Genomic DNA, 25,841 nt, shown 5'->3' with positions numbered 1-25,841 from the left:
TTTTTCTTTTTATAGTTTTGCTGTTAAAACTCGAGCCAGTATATAAATATATTAAATTTTTCAGGTACATTATGATGTCTAACAGAAAGTATTCTAACACTGCATAGGGAAGATCAATTTGAGTAAAAAAAAGTTGTCTTTATATATTTTATTTGCAATATTTTCTTCTTATCTAACTGCTTATCTTTTCTTCTTATGTTCTGATCTGTGACCATAATGTATCTACATCAGCTATAAAATAATCTCACAGTTTTTCTGAATGTTTTCTCAGTAGAAAATATAAGCCTTGGACAAATTTGTGTTGGTCCGAAAACAACTACTACTCCATCTACCGTCTTGTGCTTAGACAGGGATAGAAATATCACAACATTGTCCCTTTAAAGAAATACTGGTGTTTTACACAATACATGAAACAATGTTATTGTGGTCATATAATAATCATGATACTCGGCCTTTACTTTTTTACTGGTTTAGAATTGCCAAATGTAACAAACACCACACCTGTCTCACTTGATTTGGGGCTGGAATTTTCCATGGGTGACATTATGTGTCTTCTAAGACGAGGAGATGCCGTGACCTCATATCGAGGAGGTGATGATACAACCTCATACGTTGAGGAGCTCTGAGTGTCTGATTGCTCTGTTACTGTTGTCGATGTTTTTGATCTTATAATTTTGTTGCCAAACTGATCGAATTCTTCATACTTTTCAGTCACTATTGTTTTGCCAATAAGCTTTGGACCTTCAGGTCCAGTTTTTAGCTCCAGAACACTTTTTTGTCTCAGAGAGTTTACTGGACCAGAAGGTGAGCAGGTATTTGTGTAGGTATTTTGCTCCAAGCCTTCCACAGAAACTTTGTTATAACTTCCTTGAGAACATCTGCCATTACCACAAGAACTACTTAACTGATTAAACTTGTCAGAAGACTCTGATTTATTGAATGAACCTGAATATTGTTGTACCTCAGGTGAGCCATTTCCGTCAACAGACTGATTGAGCATTGAATCTTTAGGCAACTGTCCATTTTTTAGCACCGGGGATGTTGAAGAGAAGCTGCCATTGTTTTGTGTTGGTTTCCTGGCGGCTGACTCTATAGTAATAAATGATGGAGACGTTGGGGAAATGGCACGGCTGGGCACATTGACAACATCCAGCTCTGTTTTCTTGGGTTCAATTCCATCTTGAGCCTCTAAGGATACCATAGCTGTTTGCTGAGTAGCAAGAGGTTTTTTTTCAGATTTTGCTTTACTTGACACAATGCTTATTTTACGGATATTATTGGTTTGAGCAGTATTTGTTCCAAGTGATTCACGAAAGAGACTTGAAAGCCCTGCAATGTCAGATTCTGATTTTAAATTAGAAACGGTATAGAGGGCCTTTCTGATTGTTTCTTCAATATCTAAAAGTCTTGCCAAGGTTTGCTCTTTCAGATGTTTGATTTCTGAACTTGCCTTTTCTAGGTCCTCAAACGCAAGTTCAACCGACGATACACTTTCTGTGTCTTCCTTTGCTTGCTCTAAACCTTCGTCTTTCTGACAGACTTTTTCCTCTGGTTGCTTCTTTGTTCCATCTTCACTATTTTTTATCCAACACTGAACATTCTCAAATAAACCTCTCATTGAACGCACATCCACGTTACTCGTCTCTTCCTCCATTTCCTTGACTTTATATAAGATTTTTTGTAACTCTTCCTGTTTTCTTAAATTTTCATAAATATCCATTGCAGCCTTTACATTTCTATTCATTATTTCATCCTTGTGGACTGATAGTCTTTTGCGTTTCTCCTCTTCGGTTTCTTTCTTATGTTTCACCCTCATTACCACTCCGTGATGTGCATGGCCATCCTTTGGTTCTGTAACAGTAACTCTCTGCTTCCTTCTTGCATCTTCTTGGATTTTATGTTTCTTTAACATTTCCCCATCATCTTCCACTTCTTTATTCACGCTCAAAGCATGTTCCTTTAATATAGCATGGTCCATTGTTTGGGCAGAAGCGTGTAAGTTGATAGATGTAGCTGTGTTCGTCATTTCTGTTTTTGTCATAGTTACATTCTGTTGATGTTCAGTTTGGCAGTGATTTATTTGAGTTAAACAAAAGTTATCCTTTACTTCATTTACTTTGTGAGAAGGTATTTCTTCTTCAGCATTTAATATCTCATTGGTGGGCAGTGTACATGTTTGAGAGATTCCATCATCTAGACCTTGGTGTGACCTTGCAGGGTTGGCTTGATCTCTGATTGCTGTACAGTGCTGGTCCACCTCTTTAGTAGCAGGACTCAGGCGTGAACAGGATGTAGATGGCGACTTGTTGGCTTTGGGTCTCTGAAATGGAACACAATTTGAGCTTGCTTGAAGGTGCTTTGGTTTTGGAGGTGGTACTGGCTTTTCTCTGTGTCTTGATAATGTTTGTGTTGTATTTGACACAATCTTATTGTCTTCTAAAGTCTTTCCACTTGCCTTTTTTGTAATTGTATCAGGGGTCTTTGGAACGTAATCTGTTATCTGGGAATTTGAGTCTTTTGTTGCTTCTACATTTGGTGACTTAGATGCTTGGGAGAGTTCTTGTCCAATCACAGCAGCTGGAGGAGGAGGAAAGGATTCAACAGGTGAATTCAAAGGATCCTGATTTCTAATCTGCTCCTGAGTATCTGTCTTCCTTTTACAAGCTGAATATGACTGCCCTGCATTTCTGTATATCATGGCTGCTTTAAAGTCCCCTTTTGACACATTTACATTGGACTTCTCCAGAGATTGAAGAGCAGATGATAGGTTCCCTCTCACAACTTCCTCTTTTTCTACTTCCCTCTGTTCTGATGTTGCATTCTGCAATGCCCTGATAGCTGCCTTTACATCTCCCCTAACAATATCCTCCTCTCGTTTTCCTTGCTCTGCTTCCTTGTTAAAATCAGACTCAATAAAAGGATTTAAATAGCCTTTTGCTTGCTTGGGGGAATCAACATCATCTTTAAGGGTACTTTCTGTACTAGAGACCATTTTAATCTCCTGTCCAGATTCAAATAACTCCTGCACCTGTTCCTCCTTTTCAGAAGCACTGACCTTTTTGGTAGATGCTGTAGATGTCTGGAGACTTGCACATGCCTTCTTTGTCTCTTTAAGGGTGGTCCTTGCAGTAGTCGAGTGCTTTGTGATTGCTTGGTATTGTCGTTTTGATTGAGCTGAACTCACTGTGTTTGTTATTTCCTTATCATTGCTCTTCACAGTCTCCTCTGTATTATTCTGAATTTTACATTTCACTTGCTTTTGAATGCTTTTTGCCTCTTCCGTTGCTTGTCTCAGATCCAAAAGAGCAGTCTGAAGATCAACATGACTTGCTGTATCCTTTTGCTGGGCACCTGATGCAGTTTGCCCTAATAGACACTCTTTCTCAAGAGCCACATGGCTCTCTTTTTCAGCAGTATGTTTGGTGGTTGTTCTTTCCATCATTATGGTATTTGTTTGGCTTGCTTTTCTCAAACCTATGTCATTCTTGTCGACCTTGCATATGTTTTTTACTTCTTTATGTGAATCTATGAGTTTAGCATCAAATGTTACTCCTTTTTTCTCGACTACTCGTGGCTGAATAGCTGGGAATACTGGCTTAGCTGATACATATACACAGTCTGTTTCCAAAGTACAAGAACCTTTGCTGATATTTTCTGGTATTTTCTTTGCCTCATTCTGCACATTGTTCAACTCTTGATGCTGAGGTTCATTCTGAGAAAGTGTTAGTGCTTCTATTTCAGATTCTTCCTGAAGACTTTTTAAGTATCCTAGATCTCCTTTCTCAATGCAGCTTTTGTAGAGTTCAACCTTTCCTTTTTCCTTTTCCTCACGCAAGACGGAGGCTTTAGATCTCTGTTCCTGACTGCATGCCAGGAGGTTTCCAATTGTCGATTTTACATCCCCTTTTATTATGTCCTCCCTCTTAGAAGTATGCTTACAAAGTGATGAAACAGAGTAGACTATGATTTTTACTGAGCCCTTTTCACTTTCCTCCATAATGATACCAGTTTTAACAGAAGTATCTTCATTTTGCAGGGCTTGAAGGGCCTTTGCAACATCATCATCATCATGTTTTTCTTCTGTGTCTCCTGATTCATCTTGATTTAATAGATTCAATTCGGTTATTTGCATTTCACCCCTAAAGTTCTCTTCGACCAACAATCCTTGTGGCTCTATATCTGTTCTGTGAAGCAACTGCAAGAAAATTCTTTGTAAATTTCCTCCAAGTATCTCTTCCTTAAGGATTTCGGTACCTTCTTGTGTCCTTAGCTGAAATTTTGCCATTTTTACATTCATCCAATCAAAACATTCAATAATAATTCCTTTGTGTTGAATTATTTTAGTAAAAAATAACGAGTCTAATGTATCTTTTACATTTCTTTCTTTCTCGTCCTCTGTAACTGTGGGCTTAAAATCAAATTCATCAAGAGGTGTGCTCTCAAAAAGCCAGGTTGTACTTTTTACATTATCTTTGGGAATTGCCTCCACAGGAGCATCAGAAGAAGTTGGAGTTTCAGTATCTTTGAGACTGTCTATTGGCTTTGTCTCAAATAACCAGGTACATCGTTTTACATCCCCTTTTTGGTTATCTTCTCGTTGCACTTTTACAATACCATGATGTTCATCAGACTCTCCCTTCAAAGAATCAATAGGTTGATTTTCAAACAGCCAGGTAGAAGTCCTCACATTACCTTTTTGGACGTCACTGACGCTAACCAGTCTTACATAATTCTTCTGGTTGAGCGTCTGTGATTCAAAGAGCTGCTTGTTGCTTTGGACATCACCTTTTTGTACATCATCAACTGTTCTTCTGGTGTGGCTACGATAATCAGTGATGGAATCCAATGGTTCTGTTTCGAACCTCCATCTTGCTGACTTCACACATCCTTTCTCGATATCTTCCTGAGTCACCGCCCTGATCACAAAGACTTCTTCATCTTTATTGATCATATCAAGAGGTTTTGTTTCAAATAACCATTTTGATCCTCGTACATCCCCTTTTAGAATTTCCTCTTTTTTCACTGATGTAACTTCATGGTATTCACCTCCTTTATCTTGAATGGCGTATAAAGGTTTGGTCTCAAACAACATAGTGCAGGATTTAACATCAGCTTTACTTATAACTTCCTGTACTTTTTGAATCTCTGTTTCATCAGATTCCTGTTGGATTTTGTCCAAGGAGCATGTTTCAAAAATGAACTTTTTTCCCACAACATCTCCCCCTTGGATATTTTGCAGTTCTTGAAATCCACATTTATTATTGTCCATGGAATCCATGGGACAGTTTTCAAATAGCCAAGTAAACTTGTTCACAAATCCTTTCTGGATATTCTCTTCATTAAGGACATCCGATTTTTTTATATTCTCGTTTGGCTTTGATTCAAAAATTTCTTTCACCCTGGAAACTTTACCAGACTTTATTTCTATTCTGCTAGAGTACCGTACAATATTTTTCATTTCATTCTTATAGGAGATGTTATCTAGAGGTTCTGTCTCAAACAGATGCCTGGTTGTTTGCACATTAACCCTCTTGCAGTTGTCATCTTCAAAAGCTGTACTGACCTTGATGTATTGCTCTTCTGTATCTTTGAAAGAATCTAATGATTGAGTTTCAAACATCCATGTGTAGGACTTCACATCACCCTGGGGAAGAGTTTCTTTTTCTTGTGTTTTCTCTGATTTTTCATATAGCTTGTCAGCAGGTTGGGTTTCAAACAACCACCGACATTTCTTGACATCGCCTTTTTCTGAGACGACAGTTTGTACTGAAGAGTGTTCATCTGTTGCATTCTTGTCTTTATGAATCACATCGACTGGTTGGGTTTCAAACAACCACTTTGCTGTCCCCACATCCCCAGACATAATCTCTTGCTTTGTGATACCTTTTATGATATCAACTTTTTGAGGGCTGTCATGAAACTGATCTAATTGTTTTGTTTCAAACATCCATTTGTAATTTTTAACATCACCACTTATCATTTCTTCTCGACTGATGGATGTAACTTCATGGTAATTGCCCAAACTGTCTTCAATGGCATAAAGAGGCACAGTCTCAAACAAAGCCTGGTTTCCTTTCACATTTCCTGCCATTATGTCTTCCTGATCAGAGACTAGGATGCTGCTAGTCTGTGTAATGTTGTCTAAAGGAATGGTTTCAAAAAGAGTTTTAAATGATTTCACATCTCCTTTTATGATTTCGTTGGCTGCGTTTTGTTGTTTTTGATCTTTCATGGATTCTTCCTCCATGCCGGAAATCTTGTCCAATGAACATGTTTCGAATACGTGTTTCCTTTGTTTAACATCTCCTTTCTCCTCATTTAGCAGGTCCACCTTTTTTAGCTGCCCTACCTCAATACTGCCCTTAAGGGCTTCCATTGGTTGAGTTTCAAATAACCACAATGTGGACTTAACATCGCCTGCCAGCACTTCTTCTGTAGAGTCATCCTTGCATGTGTTGGATACATCACCTTTTTTAACAGAATCTAATGAAGCTTGAAAAACTCCTTCTTCAATGTGTTCTTTTATTGTGTCCAGTGGCTGAGTTTCAAACATCCATTTTGTAGCGTTTACACCACCTTTCTGAATCTCTTCCAGCGATATACCTCGAATAATTCGAACACTTGAGGTATCCTTGTCTATAGTGTCCAAAGGCTGAGTCTCAAAAAGCCATCTTGCTGTGTTAACACTGTGGCCCTGAGTTTCTTCTCTGCAGATAGATTTAATCTCATGAATATTTCCAGTTTGATCTCTAAAAGCACACAAAGGTTCAGTCTGAAATAGTTTAACAGTCTTCTTCACATCTCCTTTTAACTCCTCTATTTCAGATTTCAGCTGTAGAATACTGTTTTCTTCAACTGATTTACAGCGGCCAACTTCATCTAAAGAATGGGTTTCAAACATAAGTTTTGTGCCTTTCACATCCCCTCTTTCTACAGGGTCTTTCAAAACTGCTTCTTGGACATCTGTGTCAACAGGATAGATTTTGTTTAATGAGTCAAGGGGCTGTGTTTCAAATAACCACAAGGCTGTCTTCACATCACCTTTAGTTTGCTCTGTTTCTGACAATTCATGTGCAAGGGTGCCATCTGGACAGCTCTCTCCTTGAAACTTCAAAGATGTATCTTTCACATTCCCACCAAGTATGACCTCTTCGTCTGCTAGTTTCTTGCTAATCTGATGGTCCCCGATAGAATCTAAATTCCAGTTTTCAAAAATCCAGCGCATCGATTGCACCTCACCTGTCAATATTGTATCAAGGGTGACAGATGTTTGTTGATTAGGTTCATCTGTACTTAGTAATTCTGAAAGGTCACGGGTCACCGTATGCTCTAGGTTTTTCCTTAACTCGGGATGCATGTGACGGTAAAGTCTTTTCAGTTCATTAACCTGACGCTGTTCGTAGAACTTGGAAAAGGATTCTTTAGGAGGAGGTACTGGTATGAAACTTTGGTCTTGGTTCGCAGACACTGTAACTGAGGGTTGTATCAAATCAGAAGGTGGTGGAGGTAGGAAATCTGTTTCATGTGTTCCTTTATCCCAATCTGTGGATGATAACTTCCCAAGGTTGTCTGCCATCTTAGAGAAGAAACAGAACTGTTTAAACGCCTTCTCTATCATCCATCCAAGTAAGGTTAGTAAAATTAAAATGTGCAAACAACATGTCACTGCACTCACTTATCTTAAGGGTTACTGGTTTAAATGTCACTCGGAATAAGTCAAATAAAACACTGTTATTTCATGCAGCAAGAGGTTTAGAGGTTTATGCAGGAATTCAAGGTTTTGTCATATATGAGTTGGTTCATCAAAACAGTGATAACATGAAATTGCATTTAACTTTCATTGTGCTTCAAGGTCTCTGACTACACTGGGAATGCGTAGTTCATGAGTTGCATTGAGATTTCAGCTCCTATCATCCCAAATTGCCAATGTTCGTTTGGTACAGATGGCAATTTATAAATATTTCTAGAGTGACCAGTTATGCGCCCATGATCTAAATTTAGGTTGACCAAAAGAGGTCCACAAAACAAGATAAAGCCGGGAATATTGAATCCAGCATTTGAATAGCTTTGCAGATATTCCATTTCATGTAAATACAATTGCCCCAGCCCTAAAAAGCTTTAACAAAAAACTCTCTCAATCTAGAGATCTATTAAAAAATCAGGGAGAGCTTTTAGAAACATTATATATCAAAAAACAAACAAATGATTTATTTTTCCAAGGACCTTTTAGGAAAATGTACAATTCTGGGCTGTAATTAGAAAAGTCAGTCTTCAAAACTTCACTTAATTAATTGATGCCGTGTAGGAAGCATGTTGGAAAAACATTTCTAAACTAGTAGATCATGTGTTTAAAAACATGAGATTGCTTCATTAACTATCTAACATGACTTACTAAATTATAATACGTCCGAGTTGGAGCTGTCCTAACATCTTAAAATTACAAATACATGCAATTATCATAGGGTGGATTCTATTAAACAATGGTTAAGGCTACTATGACAAAATTCTCATTGAGTCCAAAATAGCTCAACTGGAACAAAACATTTGAAACCCGTTTGTCAAATCCCCACAACGCACTTTTTTTAAAGGATTCAAACTAAATTCTTTATGATATTCTAGGAACTTTGTAAAAACCCTTTTCACTGGGAAAGACGTACTGCATTGTGCTAAAATTCTACCCTTTAAATAAAATGCTACATGTACAAATGTACAGGAGACACTAACATGAGTCAGGAGTCAGGATGCTTGCGATGGCATACCTGTTGGATGCCATGTTTTGATGTAAATCGCAGGAATTATGGTAAAAAAGCACCGAATTACCCCGCAAAAAAACACTGGCAACAGTGCACAAAAAGAGTTTAAATACAAATCTTTATGTAAAGTCCATTGAGCAGTGTTGCATCAAGCAAATGTCTAATATATATATATTTTTTGTAACAGCTATTTATTTATACTGCTTCTGTATTCACCTGTCAAACTGCGTCCCAGCAAATGTTCTACATATCAGTATTGATTGAATAAACCTTTTTCAGTTGATAATGTAAAATGTGTTTGAATCGTATTTCCTAGTTTAGCATTTAGACCATTTAGTAACACTTCACACATATTGCGTTATTTTGGTTAGCTCAAATTCACAAATTACAGAAAAAAATCCATTGACATTCTACCTTTTTTTGTCTCAGATAAGCACCTTAGATAGGTTTCTTCTCAAATCTCTAAAACCAACAAAGAGAATGAAATTAGCATTAAAGTTTTTCAGCTCTGTTGCGTTTTCTTTTTTCCCAATGGGATCCCACGTCAAACATCAGTTACTATTAATTTCTGTCCGCTTTAAGTATTTATGGCAACTCAAGGGACTGAAACTGATCCTCATGAAAGGTTATGATTTTAAGCTTAAAGTTTTAGGTGATAAGTCCCTGGAGTGCAGATTACTTTTGGAATTTCTTTCTAAAAAACTGCGGGTTACTAGCATCGGGCACTGAAACAAATGAATCCCTATTATTGCTATATATTATAGTCAACAGTTTAAATAATAATACACTAAGTTAGCACAGTCTATAATTAAAATGTGATATAAAATAAAATGTTCTATGTATTAAAGGATCACTATAGTGTCAGGAAAACAAATCGGTTTTCCTGACACTATAGTACCCTGAGGGTGCCCCCACCCTCAGGGTCCCCCTCCCGTGGTGCTGAAGGTTACTCACCTTATTCCACCGCTGGGCTCTCTCACCTCTCCTCCACCGCTTACGTCAGCTCCCCCCTCTGACGCCAGCGGAGCTGAATGTGCATGCGCGGAAGTGCCGCGCGCGCATTCAAAGTGTCCATTTCTCAATGCTTTCCTATGGACGTTCTGCGTGATGGAGGCATAATATGCCTCCAGCGTCGCAGATGTGCCTCTAGTGGCTGTCCACTAGAGGCTGGCTTAACCCCAAATGTAAACATAGCAGTTTCTCTAAAAACTGCTATGTTTACAGCAGGCAGGGTTAAACCTAGAGGGACCTGGCACCCAGACCACTTCATTGAGCTGAAGTGGTCTGGGTGACTATAGTGTCCCTTTAAGGGTTTCCCCACAACTAACTGCTTAGTGAATAAACATCTAGATATTTGTATTTATACAATATTTTGTATACACCCCTCTACCTCTGCTTTTTGATTTCAATGTATTATTAGGATATGCAGCCCTGTTCAGTTAAAGTGACACTCCAGGCACCAAAACAACTTTAAATGAAGTTGTTATGGTGTCAAGAGGCCTCTGGAGGCACTTTTACCTCAAGGTATTAACCCGTTATCGAATGGTTTAACCCCAAAGTTGCTTTCAGTGGGAATCTCAGCTGCCCGCCAAGCAGGATCCGGCTTCAGAATTTTCAGATACAGGAAGTGAGGAGTGACAACCGTGCCGGGGTGCAGCTGATTGGCTGAGAGCGGTCAGCTGATGCTCTCAGCAAATCAGTGACTCCCAATTCACTAGACAGACTTGGAAAAGGTACGTTTCTCTCCAAGTCAGTTTAGTGAATGGGGGTCACTGATTGGCTGAGAGCACCAGCTAACTGCTCTCAGCCAATCAGCAGGGCTCCTGCCCGGCGGCCCTCTTTGCTTCCTGAAAGTGAAATTTCTGCAGCTTGAGGACGCCTGGGGGGAGGAGTGAAGATTACCCCTTGATGTATGAATATTTCCCGGGGCCTCGAGCAACCATAACAACTTGATTTAGATTAGGTTGTGTTGGTGCCTGGAGTGTCCTGTTAAGTGAATATCGCTTTACACGGAATTTATGGAATGAAAGACTTACGGCTAATGTCTCCTGCAGCAGCGGTCGTTGAGAGTCAAAGCACCAATCAATCTTTTACAGAAGGGGTAAATCTATTCCGTCCTTTCTGAAATTCTCCTGTGATGAGTTGTCCTTTGGAATTCTAATGGCGACGACGTACTCTCAACTGAAACAATGAGAAGAAAATACAAAATTTAGAATTATTCCACCGTGTTTCAAAAGATATGATTCTTGGGTTTTGTGTATTTGTTAATAAATGTACAGGGCACATATTTTTTATTTAAAAGATAATGCTGCTTTGCTATGTAATAACGTCTTTTGTGCACAATAATAAGAAAAATAAATGTAAACATTACTTTCTTGAAAACAAAAACAAAAATTCATATTCCGGTGGTGATATGTTTGCATATGATTTGGTTGCGAAGGAGTTAATAAATCTTATGTGTGTGTGTTTCTCAGTCTAAACCATATTGCATTATTTCTTTGTCAGTGAAACATTTTATATTAATATTAGGCTGACTAGGAATAGGCATAGGGTTCTAGATATTGTTTACATGACATTATTTATCTTAGAATTACAATTTGCTGCTTAGTATATCAGCCCAAGAATGGTCAGCAGTGAAATAACTGGCTAAAAACAAAATGTATGTTACCCATTGTACAGCGCTACGGAATCTGACGGCGCTATATAAATAATAAAATAATAATAATAATAATAATGTGATATGTAATTAGCATGCACTATTGCAGACAAAATTATTCAACAAAGAGTGAATTGCCAGGAATTCAAAGTTAATTCAAAATGAATTTTAAATCACAATAACTGAAATGGAAAATTTCTCCAAAGCATCTTCCTTTTTCAGTACGACGATACTGGTCCATTTGGAAATTACACTGACCTATCGAGAATGCTCAAAATCAACACAAACGTGCAACCTGAAGCGTAAGAAGATCCCTTTATTTACACAGAAAACATGGCGACATTTTAACAGAAACTCTGTATTCATCAAATACATTGAAGATGCATTCTGGGTGGCAGTGCACCCCTGGCGGCCCTAACCACCCACTGTATCACAGGGCCCACATTGCTGTCTACTTCTGATTTGAGAAGTAATGGCAGGCCAAGGTTTGTGTATTTCTCACCCATGTCTCACTGCTTCTATGAGACCCGCGACTACCATGCCATCACCATGTTGCAATATATTTATCTACATGGCTCACAGAAGTAGTGAGAGGCATTGGATCTAAAACTGAAACCTGTCAGGATCGGGACAGGGATCCAACACGCAGAGTACAAAGAGTGGAAAGGTACGTATACCGGGCCTTAGAATGGCCGGACTAACGTACCGAGAGTAAAGAATAGTCAGAGGCAAGCCGAGGTCGAGGGAACGAGAAGACAGATAAGCGAGAGACAAGCCGGGTCAAGGGATAACAGAGAAACAGGGTAGTACAACGAGCCGAGTCAAAACCAAAAGAGCAAACTAGAATACCAGAGCACTGAGTGACTAGACAAGCTAGAACCACGACAGGGCAATGAGCTGAAGTAAGGAGTAAGCTTAAATACCCTGGCTCTGGATGGAAATCACGCCTCTGACAAGTACCGATTGGATATCGGACACTTGAGTGACAGATTGCTCGTGCTAGCGTCATGACGTCACGTATTGAGCGTCCTGTTAGAAAAGGACGTGGATTCCTCGCGGCCGGTGTTTAAGTGACTGGATGAACCGCGAGGAACGGAGGAAACAGCTCGCCTGGACGGATACACCACCAAGTCTCTACCTCCCTTAGAGGTAGAGGCCTCAGGTACCCTGACAGTACCCCCCCTCTCAGATACGCCCACCGGGCGGAATGAACCGGGGCGAGATGGGAAGCGAAGGTGAAATGCTCTGCGAAGGCGAGAAGCATGGACGTCCTCCTGAGGTACCCAACTCCTCTCCTCAGGACCATATCCCTTCCAGTTGACCAGATATTGCAATTTTCCCCTTGAAATTCTGGAGTCAATGATGGAGTTGACCTCGTACTCTTCCCGACCCTCCACCTGAACAGGACGAGGCGAGGAGACCTTAGAGGAGAATTTGTTGCAAATGAGGGGTTTCAACAAGGAGACATGAAAAGAGTTAGGAATGCGTAAGGCAGGTGGCAGAGCAAGGCGATACGCAACCGGATTGATACGAGTGAGAACCCTGTAAGGGCCTATGTAACGAGGAGCAAATTTCATGGACGGAACTTTTAGGCGAATATTCTTAGTACTCAACCATACCCTATCCCCAGGAACAAAAACAGGAGCCGCTCTTCTATGTTTGTCAGCGTGTTTCTTGAACAGCGAGGAACTATGTAATAGAATTTGTCGAGTCTGGTCCCATAATTTCTTCAGGTTGGCGACATGATCATCAACCGACGGTATCCCCTGAGAAGAGGAAACCGAAGGAAAAATCGAAGGATGAAAGCCATAGTTCATGAAGAAAGGGCTAGAGCGAGTTGAATCGCAAACAAGGTTATTGTGTGCGAACTCCGCCCAAGGAATCAGACCGACCCAATCGTCCTGGTGTTCGGAAACAAAGCAACGCAGATACTGTTCGATCTTTTGATTAGTACGTTCAGCAGCTCCGTTAGACTGAGGGTGATAGGCAGAGGAAAAGTTCAATTTGATGCCCATTTGAGAACAAAAGGATCTCCAGAAACGTGAGACAAATTGAGAACCTCTATCAGAAACAATCTCTGAAGGGATCCCATGTAGACGAAAAACTTCTCTCGCAAAAATCTCCGCCAATTCAGGAGAAGTCGGAAGTTTAGGTAGTGGCACGAAATGGGCCATCTTGGTAAATCTATCCACTACCGTGAGGATAACAGTCTGTCTTTTGGAAGCAGGCAAATCAACGATAAAGTCAATGGACAAACAGGACCAAGGTTTCTCAGGAATGTCCAAGGGGTGTAACAGGCCACATGGGGATGCATGAGATAGTTTAGTCTTGGCACAAGTCTCACAAGCTGCAACGAACTCCTCAATATCCTTACGAAGTGAAGGCCACCAGAAATCCTTGGATATCAGAGAGTACGTCTTGCGAATACCAGGATGACCAGCTATTTTACTTTCATGAAAACATTGTAAGAGCTCCAGTTGAAGTTCAGGGGGAACAAAGTTTCTTCCCTCAGGAGTGTTTCCGGGAGCTAGATGTTGTGACTTCAAGATCTGGTCAAGTAGCGGGGAATGAATTTTGAGACTGGTATTAGCAATAATATTGCATTTGGGTACAATGGAAGACAAAAGTGGTTCAACTGAAGCAGAGGGTTCATATTGGCGAGATAGCGCATCGGCTTTAGAATTCTTTGACCCAGGTCTGTAAGTCAGAACGTAATTGAAATGGGTAAGAAACAACGACCAACGAGCCTGCCTGGAGGACAGACGCTTGGCCTCTCCGATATAGGACAAGTTTTTGTGGTCTGTCAGGATGGTAACAGGATGTAATGTACCTTCCAATAAATGTCTCCATTCTTTCAAAGCCTTGATAACCGCTAGTAATTCTCTGTCACCAATGTCATACCTGCTTTCAGTACCGGTCAATTTTTTAGAGAAAAATCCACATGGATGTAATGGTTTATCAACACCCAACCTTTGAGATAGAACAGCACCTAAACCAGTCTCTGATGCGTCTACCTCGAGCAAAAATGGCAGAGAAGTGTCAGGGTGAACTAAAATTGGAGCGGAAGCGAAAAGCTCCTTGAGAGTCTTGAACGCAAGGAGAGCTTCAGTAGTCCAATTCTTAGTGTCAGCCCCCTGTTTAGTCATGTTAGTGATGGGTGCAATAATGGAAGAATAGCCCTTAATAAAGCGCCTATAATAATTGGAAAAACCAATAAATCTCTGTATGGCTTTAAGACCTGTGGGTAAAGGCCACTCTAGAATGGATTGGAGCTTATCCGGATCCATCTTAAATCCCTCCCCAGAGATCACATAGCCGAGAAAGGTTACCTGGGTTTGATCAAAGCTACATTTCTCCAACTTGCAGTACAAGCCATGCTGGAGAAGCTTGTGCAAAACCCTCCTGACTTGTTTGTGATGAATCTCAATGTCACTAGAATGAATGAGTATATCATCTAGGTATACAATGACGCACTCTTGCTGAAATTCCCTAAGAACCTCATTAATCAGATCTTGGAATACTGCTGGCGCATTGCATAACCCAAAAGGCATGACAGTATATTCATAGTGGCCATATCGAGTATTGAATGCCGTCATCCACTCATGTCCCTGCTGGATTCTCACCAAGTTATATGCCCCTCTGAGGTCTAACTTGGTGAAAATTGTAGAGCCCTTCAAACGATCGAAGAGTTCGGTGATCAAGGGAATCGGGTAGGCATTTTTAATGGTTATCTTATTCAAGCCTCGATAATCAATACAAGGTCTCAAAGAACCATCTTTCTTTTTAACAAAAAAAAATCCAGCCCCGGCAGGGGAGGAGGACCTCCTGATGAATCCCTTGTCTAAATTTTCGTGAATATATTCCTCTAGGACTGAGTTCTCCTTTATAGATAATGGGTATACATGACCTCTGGGAGGCATGGTACCAGGGAGTAGGTTAATTTTGCAATCAAAGGACCTGTGTGGGGGTAAGGTATCGGCTTTCTTTTTGTCAAATACTGCCTTTAAATCTAGATACTGAGACGGAATTTGTGTCTCTGTAGGATTGTCAGAGGTATTCGATGTATTAGTTAATCCAAGAGGTAAGACCTTCCGCAAGCATTTTTCTTGACAATTCTCTCCCCACGAAACTATCTCCCCTGATTCCCAATTAATAATAGGGTTGTGTCTCCTCAGCCAGGAGTACCCCAGAACTATGGGAATAGACGGAGAAGAAATGAGCATCAAGGATATATCCTCTTTATGCAGGATGCCAACAGTCAAGTTAATCGGTATGGTCTCATGAAAAATAACAGGCTCAAGTAACGGTCTACCATCGATGGCCTCAACAGCCAGAGGTGTCTCTTTTAACTGGGATGGAATAGCATGCTTGGCAGCAAAACCCTGATCTATAAAGCTCTCAGCAGCTCCAGAATCGATTAGTGCCATAGTCTTAACTACTCCCTTCTCCCACTTTAAAGAAACGGGTAACACAAGCCTGAGCTCCTTGTAGTTGTGAATAGAGGACAAAGTAGAAACACCCAAGGCCTGTCCTCTAGAGGAACTTAGGTGCGAGCGTTTCCCGAACGATTGGGACAATTTAGGCGTAAATGACCCCTGACTCCACAATACATACATAAACCCTCCCTTCTCCTGTACTGTCTCTCCCTTTCAGTGAGATGAGTACTGCCTATCTGCATAGGTTCAGGAATACGTAAGTCCTCGAACTCAGAGATTTGAAAGGTAGGCGCTAGTTTAAAGGAGGGTCTACGGGTCCTATCTCGAGTGTTCTGCCTCTCTCTTAAGCGTTCATCAATACGAGATATAAAAGAAATTAAATCCTCCAAATTTTCAGGGAGTTCTCTAGTAGCGACCTCGTCAAGAATTACATCTGATAACCCATTCAGAAACACATCTATATAAGCCTGTTCGTTCCACTTAACTTCTGCCGCCAAGGATCTGAACTCTAGTGCATAATCCACAAGTGTTCGATTGTCCTGTTTAAGGCGCAACATTAATCTAGCTGCATTGACCTTTCTGCCAGGAGGGTCAAAAGTTCTTCTAAACGCAGCTACAAAGGCATTATAATTATAGACGAGTGGATTATCATTCTCCCATAAAGGATTGGCCCATCTCAAAGCTTTTTCAATGAGCAGAGTAATAATAAATCCAACCTTTGCTCTATCTGTAGGATAAGAGCGGGGTTGTAGTTCGAAATGGATGCTAATCTGGTTTAGAAAGCCACGACACTTCTCCGGTGACCCGCCATAACGTACTGGTGGGGTAATACGGGAAGAAGCACCTACAGTGGCTACCTCTAGACCTGAGACTGCAGGAGAGGTAGAAGGAGTACGTGTCTCCTCAGGTGGATTACTAGCACGAGACAAAAGTGCCTGTAGTGCCAAAGCCATCTGATCCATCCTATGTTCCATGGCGTCAAACCTGGGATCCGAAGAACCAAGCTGACTGTTTGTACCTGCAGGATCCATTGGCCCTGTCGTAATGTCAGGATCGGGACAGGGATCCAACACGCAGAGTACAAAGAGTGGAAAGGTACGTATACCGGGCCTTAGAATGGCCGGACTAACGTACCGAGAGTAAAGAATAGTCAGAGGCAAGCCGAGGTCGAGGGAACGAGAAGACAGATAAGCGAGAGACAAGCCGGGTCAAGGGATAACAGAGAAACAGGGTAGTACAACGAGCCGAGTCAAAACCAAAAGAGCAAACTAGAATACCAGAGCACTGAGTGACTAGACAAGCTAGAACCACGACAGGGCAATGAGCTGAAGTAAGGAGTAAGCTTAAATACCCTGGCTCTGGATGGAAATCACGCCTCTGACAAGTACCGATTGGATATCGGACACTTGAGTGACAGATTGCTCGTGCTAGCGTCATGACGTCACGTATTGAGCGTCCTGTTAGAAAAGGACGTGGATTCCTCGCGGCCGGTGTTTAAGTGACTGGATGAACCGCGAGGAACGGAGGAAACAGCTCGCCTGGACGGATACACCACCAAGTCTCTACCTCCCTTAGAGGTAGAGGCCTCAGGTACCCTGACAAAACCCTACTCGTCTATGCCTAAGAACAGCCCTGCTCGATGGAGCTGTCTGCAGATATTGTTGCTTAGTGTTCACGATGTCCTCTTAAGGCGCTATAGGAAATGACAAATAAAAATGGTAAATCATACCTGCTTGTGGCCTGAAACATTAAATCCCAGCATCTATGAGCTAGATGTTTTAATAGTAAATATTTCACATTTTTACTTTAGGTATATGTGCACAAGAAACAGAGTTAGTCACTAAAATGTGAATTAGCAGGAATTCAAAGTGAACTCAACTGCAATTGAGAGTTTAGTGAACAAATCCCACAGTGAATTTTACATTTTAAGTTAAATAGTCAAAATTCTCCAAGTGAGCTATGTTTTCAGTTAATTAATTTTGGCCGGAAATTAGGATTTCCATCAATTCACACGTTAGTTAATACAATTGCCAGCTCTTGTACTGAATACAATTCTTGAATCACAAGCAGCATTTTTTGTAAACATTGTTTAGGAAGAGAATTTGCTAATCTCCTAATAGCTCATGTCTGGTTTATTTCACTAAGTGTCAGAGAGAATATATTTAATCATCAGAAGGACCTGCCCACATTCCAGTGACCTTATTTAGGACACAATCGTTCCTTGTCATTAGATAAGATTTCCTAAAATAAGCAGCTAGCCCTGGCTCTCAAACATTCAAGGTATGCATCTACCAACCAGACAAAGCACTTCTCATCTGACCACAGAATAGACATAAATAATTATTGGCCGGCACTCGAGACCTTTCCCTAAGTGTATGAGATGCACAAATGGTACCTTTCTCATTCAGTTCATAATTTATTGTAAATTTTCACCTTGTTCTGTACAGCAGTACAATCAGCTCATAAAAGTCAAACCAGAAACCATTGACTTTTGTAGCCAATAATAATTTTGTATTTATGATCATATTTAGCATTTATATAACACTGATATATCCTGCAGTGCTTTACAATTATACAGTAGAGTTATATATCAGCAAAAAAATTGAAAGATAAAATAATTGTGGTCGAAGACAAGACCGACTTTAACGTTAACATGCTTGCATAGACACACTCTAAGACGCAATCATAGATACGGATTATCATATATAGATAAACACTAACATGCACACACAAACACAGCCTAATAAAGAATGATAGACACATAATAGCATAAGCAGAAACACACTAACACAAAGACACTAATTAGCACACTTCTTGACTCATGTCACACACATTTCCACTAACACTCCAACATACACACTTACACAGACACTTGTATTCATTTTAGCATAGTTGAGAGTAAGGTTTTCTGCAGAATTTTTTTTTAATTTAAAATGCCATTTTCTGAATTTGAAGGTAGGTATGTTTTAAGAATGGTATCAGAAATATGTGTTACACAAGTTATTTACCACATTTTGCCCATAACAAGTTGAATATTTAGGAAATGCCTCTCCAACAGAGATCAGTGGAATAATCAAAAAAGAGAGACCCAACTACCCCGAAAAAAGAGAGACCCAACTACCCCGAAAAAAGAGAGACCCAACTACCCCGAAAAAAGAGAGACCCAACTACCCCGAAAAAAGAGAGACCCAACTACCCCGAGCAGTAAGCCCAGCGAAGATTAGAGCATCTGATTTTGGACACGGTCGACTACTTGCGCTAAGAATTTTATTTACTGTATATTCTATCTTCCAATACCAAACCTTGTCATGACTACATAAAGAAATAGATAAATAAAATAATAGAATATTTATTCCAATCCACCCTTTGTTTTTGAAATAATGCATTCTGATCTAGAACAGGATAACAGGATACATTAAGTGCTGCTAATAATTTTTGAAATGATATTACTTGGCTAATTTAGTCTAGATCCCTCCAGTTACTCTGTCGCCATAACTCCATTTATGTCTTCCTCCCTGCCTGGTCCGTCTTTATTCTGTATCGGTTTCTGGAATTGGATCTGTTTGGATGCTCTGCTATCCGCTCTAATAAAGTCTTTAAAAAAATGCACAGGTAAAAAAACGAAGGGCATTCTAATCACAAGATACAGGACAAATAAATGTGTGAATGTTAAAACCTCACATAAAATGTATAGGGTTATTTTTTTTATTAATGTGTGTATTAGGGGGAATCAAAGAGAATCTCAACTTTTAGGTCAAAATATCGAAACATAAAACAGAGCTGATTTGGAAAATCTTTTAAATTTGTCTCTTATGGCCTAAAAAATACAAAACTCACTTTAAATTCTCTTCGAGTTCCTGGCAATGCTTACTTTACGGAATAGCCTTGTTTATTTCACAAAATTCTTAAACTTTGATTGAAGTCAAATAAAAGAAATATAATATCCCTAAAACCATTTAGCGAACCTTGTGAATAACGCTGAACTGTTTAATATGTTTAGAAAGACTCCGAGCGAACAGCATGAATTCAAATGCACAAAATACTTTCTACATGATCATAGCACATGGGAATTGGTTGAAGAAGAAAAAGAAGAAAAAGAATATGAAATATTAATATGTTAGAAAGGAAGAAAAATACATAAAGGAACTGGGGAATTTGGGGGAATTTGGGGGAATTGGGAATAGGGAACATAACATTTTAATTGAAAATAAATAATTTGAAAAATTATCCAGTTGACTGATTTTCTATATTTAAAAAAAAAAAAAAAAATCTCCACAATTCAAGGTTGCCGTGTTCACTCAACTCTGAATTATAGAGGATTAACATTCTCCAACTCAACTGTAGTCACAGTTTGGCTACACTTTTGCTACAATTCAGAGTTTAGCATATAATCCAGCAAATAAATACTCCTAATAGTTTAAAAATGTTCCTTTTGATTTTTCTAAAATTATCCTCATTGAGCAACCCACGTTAATCCGTTGCCGTGCTTTACTAATATCCTTTTTCTATCGCACAAACTGAGTCGTCATCAGTAAAAAGGCCACCCACCTGTTCGCTGCCATCGTACTTCTGTGCTTTTGTAGACTAAGTAAGAATTTCATTAGTGATGTACTGGCTGAACTTAAAAAAACGCAACCTCAGCATCAAAGGTCCTGCCAAATCTGCAATGAGTTTCTGTAAGCTGTGTCTGAGTGGCTGACAGCCCAGTGCGGGCCAGTGGGCATTGACTAGCTAAATGGGACTGCACACATGTCCTATTCAGAATGCAATGACCATATCTGCAGCAGTCCATACACTGCAAAAATATAAATAAAACCTGTGCAAAGAGCTTTATATACCCTATCTTCGATTTGAGATAAGCAAGCCCCCAGGGGAATGCACTAAATCAATCCCATGGAATAATATTCCAATATTCTACATTGTGTGAATCTACCATTTTGGCACCAAAATCATTTTTTCATTTATTTTTTTATTTTTAATTTGTGCATGTTTATTATTCAAACATGAAACTCTTATTATCATAGATTTTGAACTGGGTTAATCACTAAAATGGGAATTTTCTGGAATTCCAAGTGAATTTAAAATTTTAGTCTAAAATAGCCAAATAAAAATAAGCTGATTTGAAAGTTGTTGGTTTTTTTTACAATTCAGCTATTTCGGCCAAAAATCTGAAATTCGCGTTGAATTCCCAAATCAGACTTTAGTGAATGATAAAGTCTATTGTGTTTGCTGAAATGCAATTTTATGAATTGAAAATGGAATTGCAAAATTTAAGACAAAAAATATTATTTGGAAAATATCTAAATTATCTACAGTTACAACTTGGCAAAAGTTTTACCTAAATATTGAAATTCAGTTTTTAATTAACTATTATTCACTGTTTAGCAAATTAATCACTATGAGTATTGTTTGTTTTAGTGAGCCCATTTACTTAGCAGTGAGTTCCAGTGACTGGAGATATAACATCTGAAATTTAAAGATGTCTTTCAAATCTGCTATTTTCACTCTAAATGGGAATTGTTCAATGTCCTGGCACAAATCTAAAAAAAAATCAATAAAATATATGACATTTTCTTGCATTTCTGTCTGTAGCTCAATAAAGAATTGGAAAAAAATAAAATAAATAATTCCTAACATTTTTTTTTTTTCCATTCAGAACGGATTTAAAACCACCAATGCCAGCCATGTGAGTGCTGGGAGGGAACATGTATGACCTGTGCATCATGGAGCGATTACGTCACACTTACAAGACAGTGCAAGAGTGGTTATTGCATTTTATAGTTATCTCTGCTGCATTACCCACCCCAGTAAACACTTAAAGCAGGGGGAAAGCATCCTTGGGTACTCCGGTTATTGTGGACTACATCTCCCATGATCCTTTGCCAGCATGATAGTTGTAAGAGCATTATGTAGCACTTACAAATGAAATACAGCAAACTCCAAAAATGCCTTGCTCACAGGTTAAAAAACAAACAAAATAAAAATATTTGCATTGGCTTCTAAAAGCCCACTGAATAGTTGTAACCCTTAGAGGTCAGGAGGTGTCCCCGACATCTGGCAAACAAAGTAAAAAATTACTGGACTTGGCTACTGAAAGACAACATTGGTATGACGCCCACTGATCTTTAAAGGGTTAAACCACACTGGTTGCAACACTTGACAACATGCCACCTGCTGTGATACTTATCAAAACATTTCTCATTGAGGGGCAAAGCCAAAACTTGATCTGCCCGAATTACCGTATTTGCACCCAGCACATCAGATCATGTATCTGTCACTAAGTGTTAAACAGAGATCCAAACTGGACATAGCGCACCCCTCTCTCAGTCCGAGATAATCTCTCCCAGGACAAAGGACCAGGAATGCACTGGCGCCTAGTCTGGCGGAATTGACATAGATGGTTGGATACTCATAATAGATGGATTCTAGGCCAGAGGCTGTCTAATCTGCGAGACTTTCTATTTTTTCATTCATTCATGATGAGCTGGGCCCATGAATGGTGAACTAATTTTACAGATCTCTCTTAACCCCTTAAACTCCTTGCACTTGTTTAAAACAATGATCACCCAGATTATTAATTATCAAGTATTCACTAATCCGTGAATCTGACGTGCAAACCTTTAAACAATATAACCAGTGAGGTACGTGACATTCTAAGGAATTATTCTCTAAACAGTGAATTACAGTGAATTGAACATTCATTTCAAAATTCAAGACAAAATAGGTCATTTAAAAAAAAAAATGATCCTTAGTTCTATAATTAGTGAATAAGCACTTCTGTTTCATCAGCCAATTTTTGAGCAGATTGTGATGAATTAAAAAAAAATAAATTGCAGAATTCAGACTAAAACATTCTAGCTGTGACTATAAATGAGTTTCAGAATTTCTCCAAACCAGCGGTGATGACTTCTATTTTTCAATTCAGGTTTCAATTAACACAAATTCACTGTTATCAGGAATAATTCTCTAAAATGTGACTTGTCGGGAATTCACAAAGATTTCAAAGGGAAGTTTGAATTGTAGTCCCAGTAATCAAATTGGAAACAATCTTCAAGTAGTATTTTCTGTTCTTGGCTATTTTAGACAAAAATTAGAATTTTATTATGAATTCTTAAAAATGAACCCTTTAGTAAATAAATGTGTAACGGTACATTTAGAAACAATATGGCTGCCAGTTCTGCGTCCCTCTAGCGCTAAAGTTGGAATTGTGGAGAATTACAAAATAGCCCAAATTGCAACGTTCTCAGCTATTTCTGTAATGTATCTCCCCTGTTGCCAATTTCTCACAATTCCCAGTTTAGCGGAAGCCATCCTATTCTTATTTAAATTAGTTCTATTTTTAAACAACAAGAAAAAAACTAGCTTGAGAGAAATATCGACATGGAAACCGTATATTGTGTCAGACAGATACAGGTGCGAAACTCTGCTCAGTTCTCAGCTTATATTTACAGCCAAGCGTTTCAAATACTGCCACAGAGGCCTTGAAATAAATTGCTGTTTAAAATGCCTTAAATGTTTCCGTGAATAAAACGGGATCTGAATCAGGCAGCTGCCAAGTGCGTAGACAGAACTCTGCGGACGCTTTGGACAGCTGCGACGGGCCTCGCCACAGAGTTGCTCTTGAAATACACTTTGCACATTCCAAAGCCAGAACTGAATTTCCTCAGACTAAAATACGATAAACTATGGTATATTTGCCTGTATCTGTCTCAGACGCCAGTTGTTTCTGGACAGAATATAACAACACTACAAACTCCCACCTCCGGTTTGTTCTAAACATTCATAAACCATTCTAGTTTTACGCTTTGCAGATTGGTTAGATATCACTGGCACTTTCGCTGTTTGTAGAACTACATATACCATAACGCTTAGCCTAGGCTAGTGTTATTGAGTTAGATTAAAGAGGCAATATAAGCTGGTTAATAAGTTAGTCAATTAATGCAGAATTTAGCTTTCATTTCCATCAGAAACAGACTGGAGCAAGTAACTTCCCAGGAATTACAACACACAGCATCACTGGGATGGAAAGAGACAACGTGGAGCCCTGATAGAGATATTTGTTTTTGTGCGGGTTGAGCACCAGCACTGGAGCAAAGGGAGCTTTATAAGTTAAATTTAGTTTTGCATGTTAACTAACATTATCTATATGTCTGTCCGTGTGTCTGTCTCCCAGTCTATTAGCCTGTTTGTCCAGGTAATAAACATATTTACTGTCATTGTCACTCTGAAGCTATAATATGTTTAGAGGCTGTGCTATACATTGTCCCAGACAAAGGACTCGTAATAAATTTCAAGGACATACCAAGCAGTCACCGGAGACAGCTCTAGAATCTGAACGCGTGTATGTACAGACACAATATCACAGTAAAATGTTGCAGGTCGTTACACAAAACCATCCAAAAATAGCTAATATTCAACATTAAATACAAAGACCGTATGCAATCACCAGCTCAACACATTGGGTGCATGTCATGACAGCAGGAACATGGAACACAGAATAATATTAAACAGAAAACTGATTTAATGGGGTCAATGACCCTTACTGTGCCCAATGAAAAAAATTAGTAATGATTTAGTTGTATAATTTTTTGTACCCATTGTGGAGATGAGCAGGAGACATAGTTGGTTCATACAAAATAAATCTTAATAATAATTAACGAATAAAAAATAACTGATTAGATTTGTTAGTTTGGACATTATTACTTGTTTGTATACTTTTAACACATAAACCCGTAAACAGTTAAAACAGTTCCAATATTGTCCAAATGGTGGCCGATGGGCTTGATGGATGTTTGGTGGCCCTAACCCTTCTTGAAGGACTCACAGGCATTAAAGCTGAGCACACTACTTATTAAATGAAATTCACCAACCCATTATTTCCCACTATTAAATATGGCTCTCCTGATTGTACATTTTGTGAATATGACTAGTAATGCAAGGCAGACATCTAACATATGGTTATCTGCGACTGCTCATTCCTCACTAACATATCATTAAATAAATTGTGGGGGAGATTTATCAATGCAAAAATTTGCAATTTTTGTACAGGTGCGAAACGTTGAGATTTAGCAATTTGCCCAAGAACTGTACCTTTTTTACCATATAAGTAATTACTAACTAGCTAACCAGATTATTCTAAATATGAATATATTTTATGAACTGTCTATCTGATTGAATGGTAATATAAAAATAACTATTCTGAGACTAAGCATTGAAAATCCCCATGTGCGTGATAAATAATCTTATTCTAGCTGCAATCTCAGAGCGCGATATATTAAATCTTGTATTTACCAGTTATAATCTCACGCAGCAGCAAAATTCTGATTCGTCGGTACGATCCTCTTACAAAACATTCAGCGGCAAAGTTCTAAACGTGGAGCATTTAGTAGGAACATTCCATTGTTTCCATGGTGATTGCGTCTCTTCTAGAACTTGGTCAAATAACTGATCGTTTTAAATAACCTTCAATATATGGACTTACCAGCAATGTTTAATGTCTGGAACCTGGCTCGTGGAAACTCTCAAAGTGGATAAATCAGTTTCCAAGGCTGAGTGCTATAATGTCCTTAGAGAAGACCTGTTTCAGTCCGTGTCCAACGTCCTGTTTCTGGCTGTGACTGGTGACAGCTGTTTTTATCAGGGAGAGCTGAGCTATGTTGGGAGAATGAAACCATGACTCTATTTTTAGGGACACACTATACGCTATTTCGTGAGCTTGAGTCAACCATGAGTCTGTATAATCTTTGGAGGAGGGGGATGAGGTCTTAAGACGCACAGAATGTAGGAAGGAACACGTAGTTCACTGTTGTTGACAAACAAGGTCACAGTTACATTTCATCTGAGTCAGTCTCTGGTACTCCAAGCAGGTGACATCACTGGTGATGGTACCGTACCATAAAAGAACAGGAATTTTAATGTTACCTGAGGGACGCCGTTTTAATTACCCCATCATTGACATATATTACGTAAAGACTTACCATCTTTTTAAAGCAAAAG

General features: G+C 39.2%; 1 protein-coding gene across 1 annotated transcript; it reads right to left on the bottom strand.

Moving 5' to 3' along the window:
• XIRP1 (xin actin binding repeat containing 1) lies at positions 1 to 25,450 on the bottom strand. The gene is made up of 4 exons (XM_063452718.1): positions 25,327 to 25,450; positions 10,790 to 10,934; positions 9,168 to 9,215; positions 1 to 7,576 (listed from the first exon to the last, which is right to left on the bottom strand). The coding sequence occupies exon 4, from the start codon at positions 7,574 to 7,576 to the stop codon at positions 455 to 457; it is 7,122 nt and encodes a 2,373-aa protein (XP_063308788.1). The 5' UTR covers positions 9,168 to 9,215; positions 10,790 to 10,934; positions 25,327 to 25,450; the 3' UTR covers positions 1 to 454.
• Positions 25,451 to 25,841: the final 391 nt, after the last annotated feature.

The sequence above is a fragment of the Pelobates fuscus genome, chromosome 4 (assembly GCF_036172605.1).
Source record: "Pelobates fuscus isolate aPelFus1 chromosome 4, aPelFus1.pri, whole genome shotgun sequence".
Lineage (NCBI taxonomy): Eukaryota > Metazoa > Chordata > Amphibia > Anura > Pelobatidae > Pelobates > Pelobates fuscus.
This window is presented reverse-complemented; position numbering and strand designations above follow the sequence as displayed.

Excerpts from the sequence above, each read along its gene's own strand:
- XIRP1 (XM_063452718.1), bottom strand. The coding sequence starts at position 7,576 with ATGGCAGACAACCTTGGGAAGTTATCATCCACAGATTGGGATAAAGGA.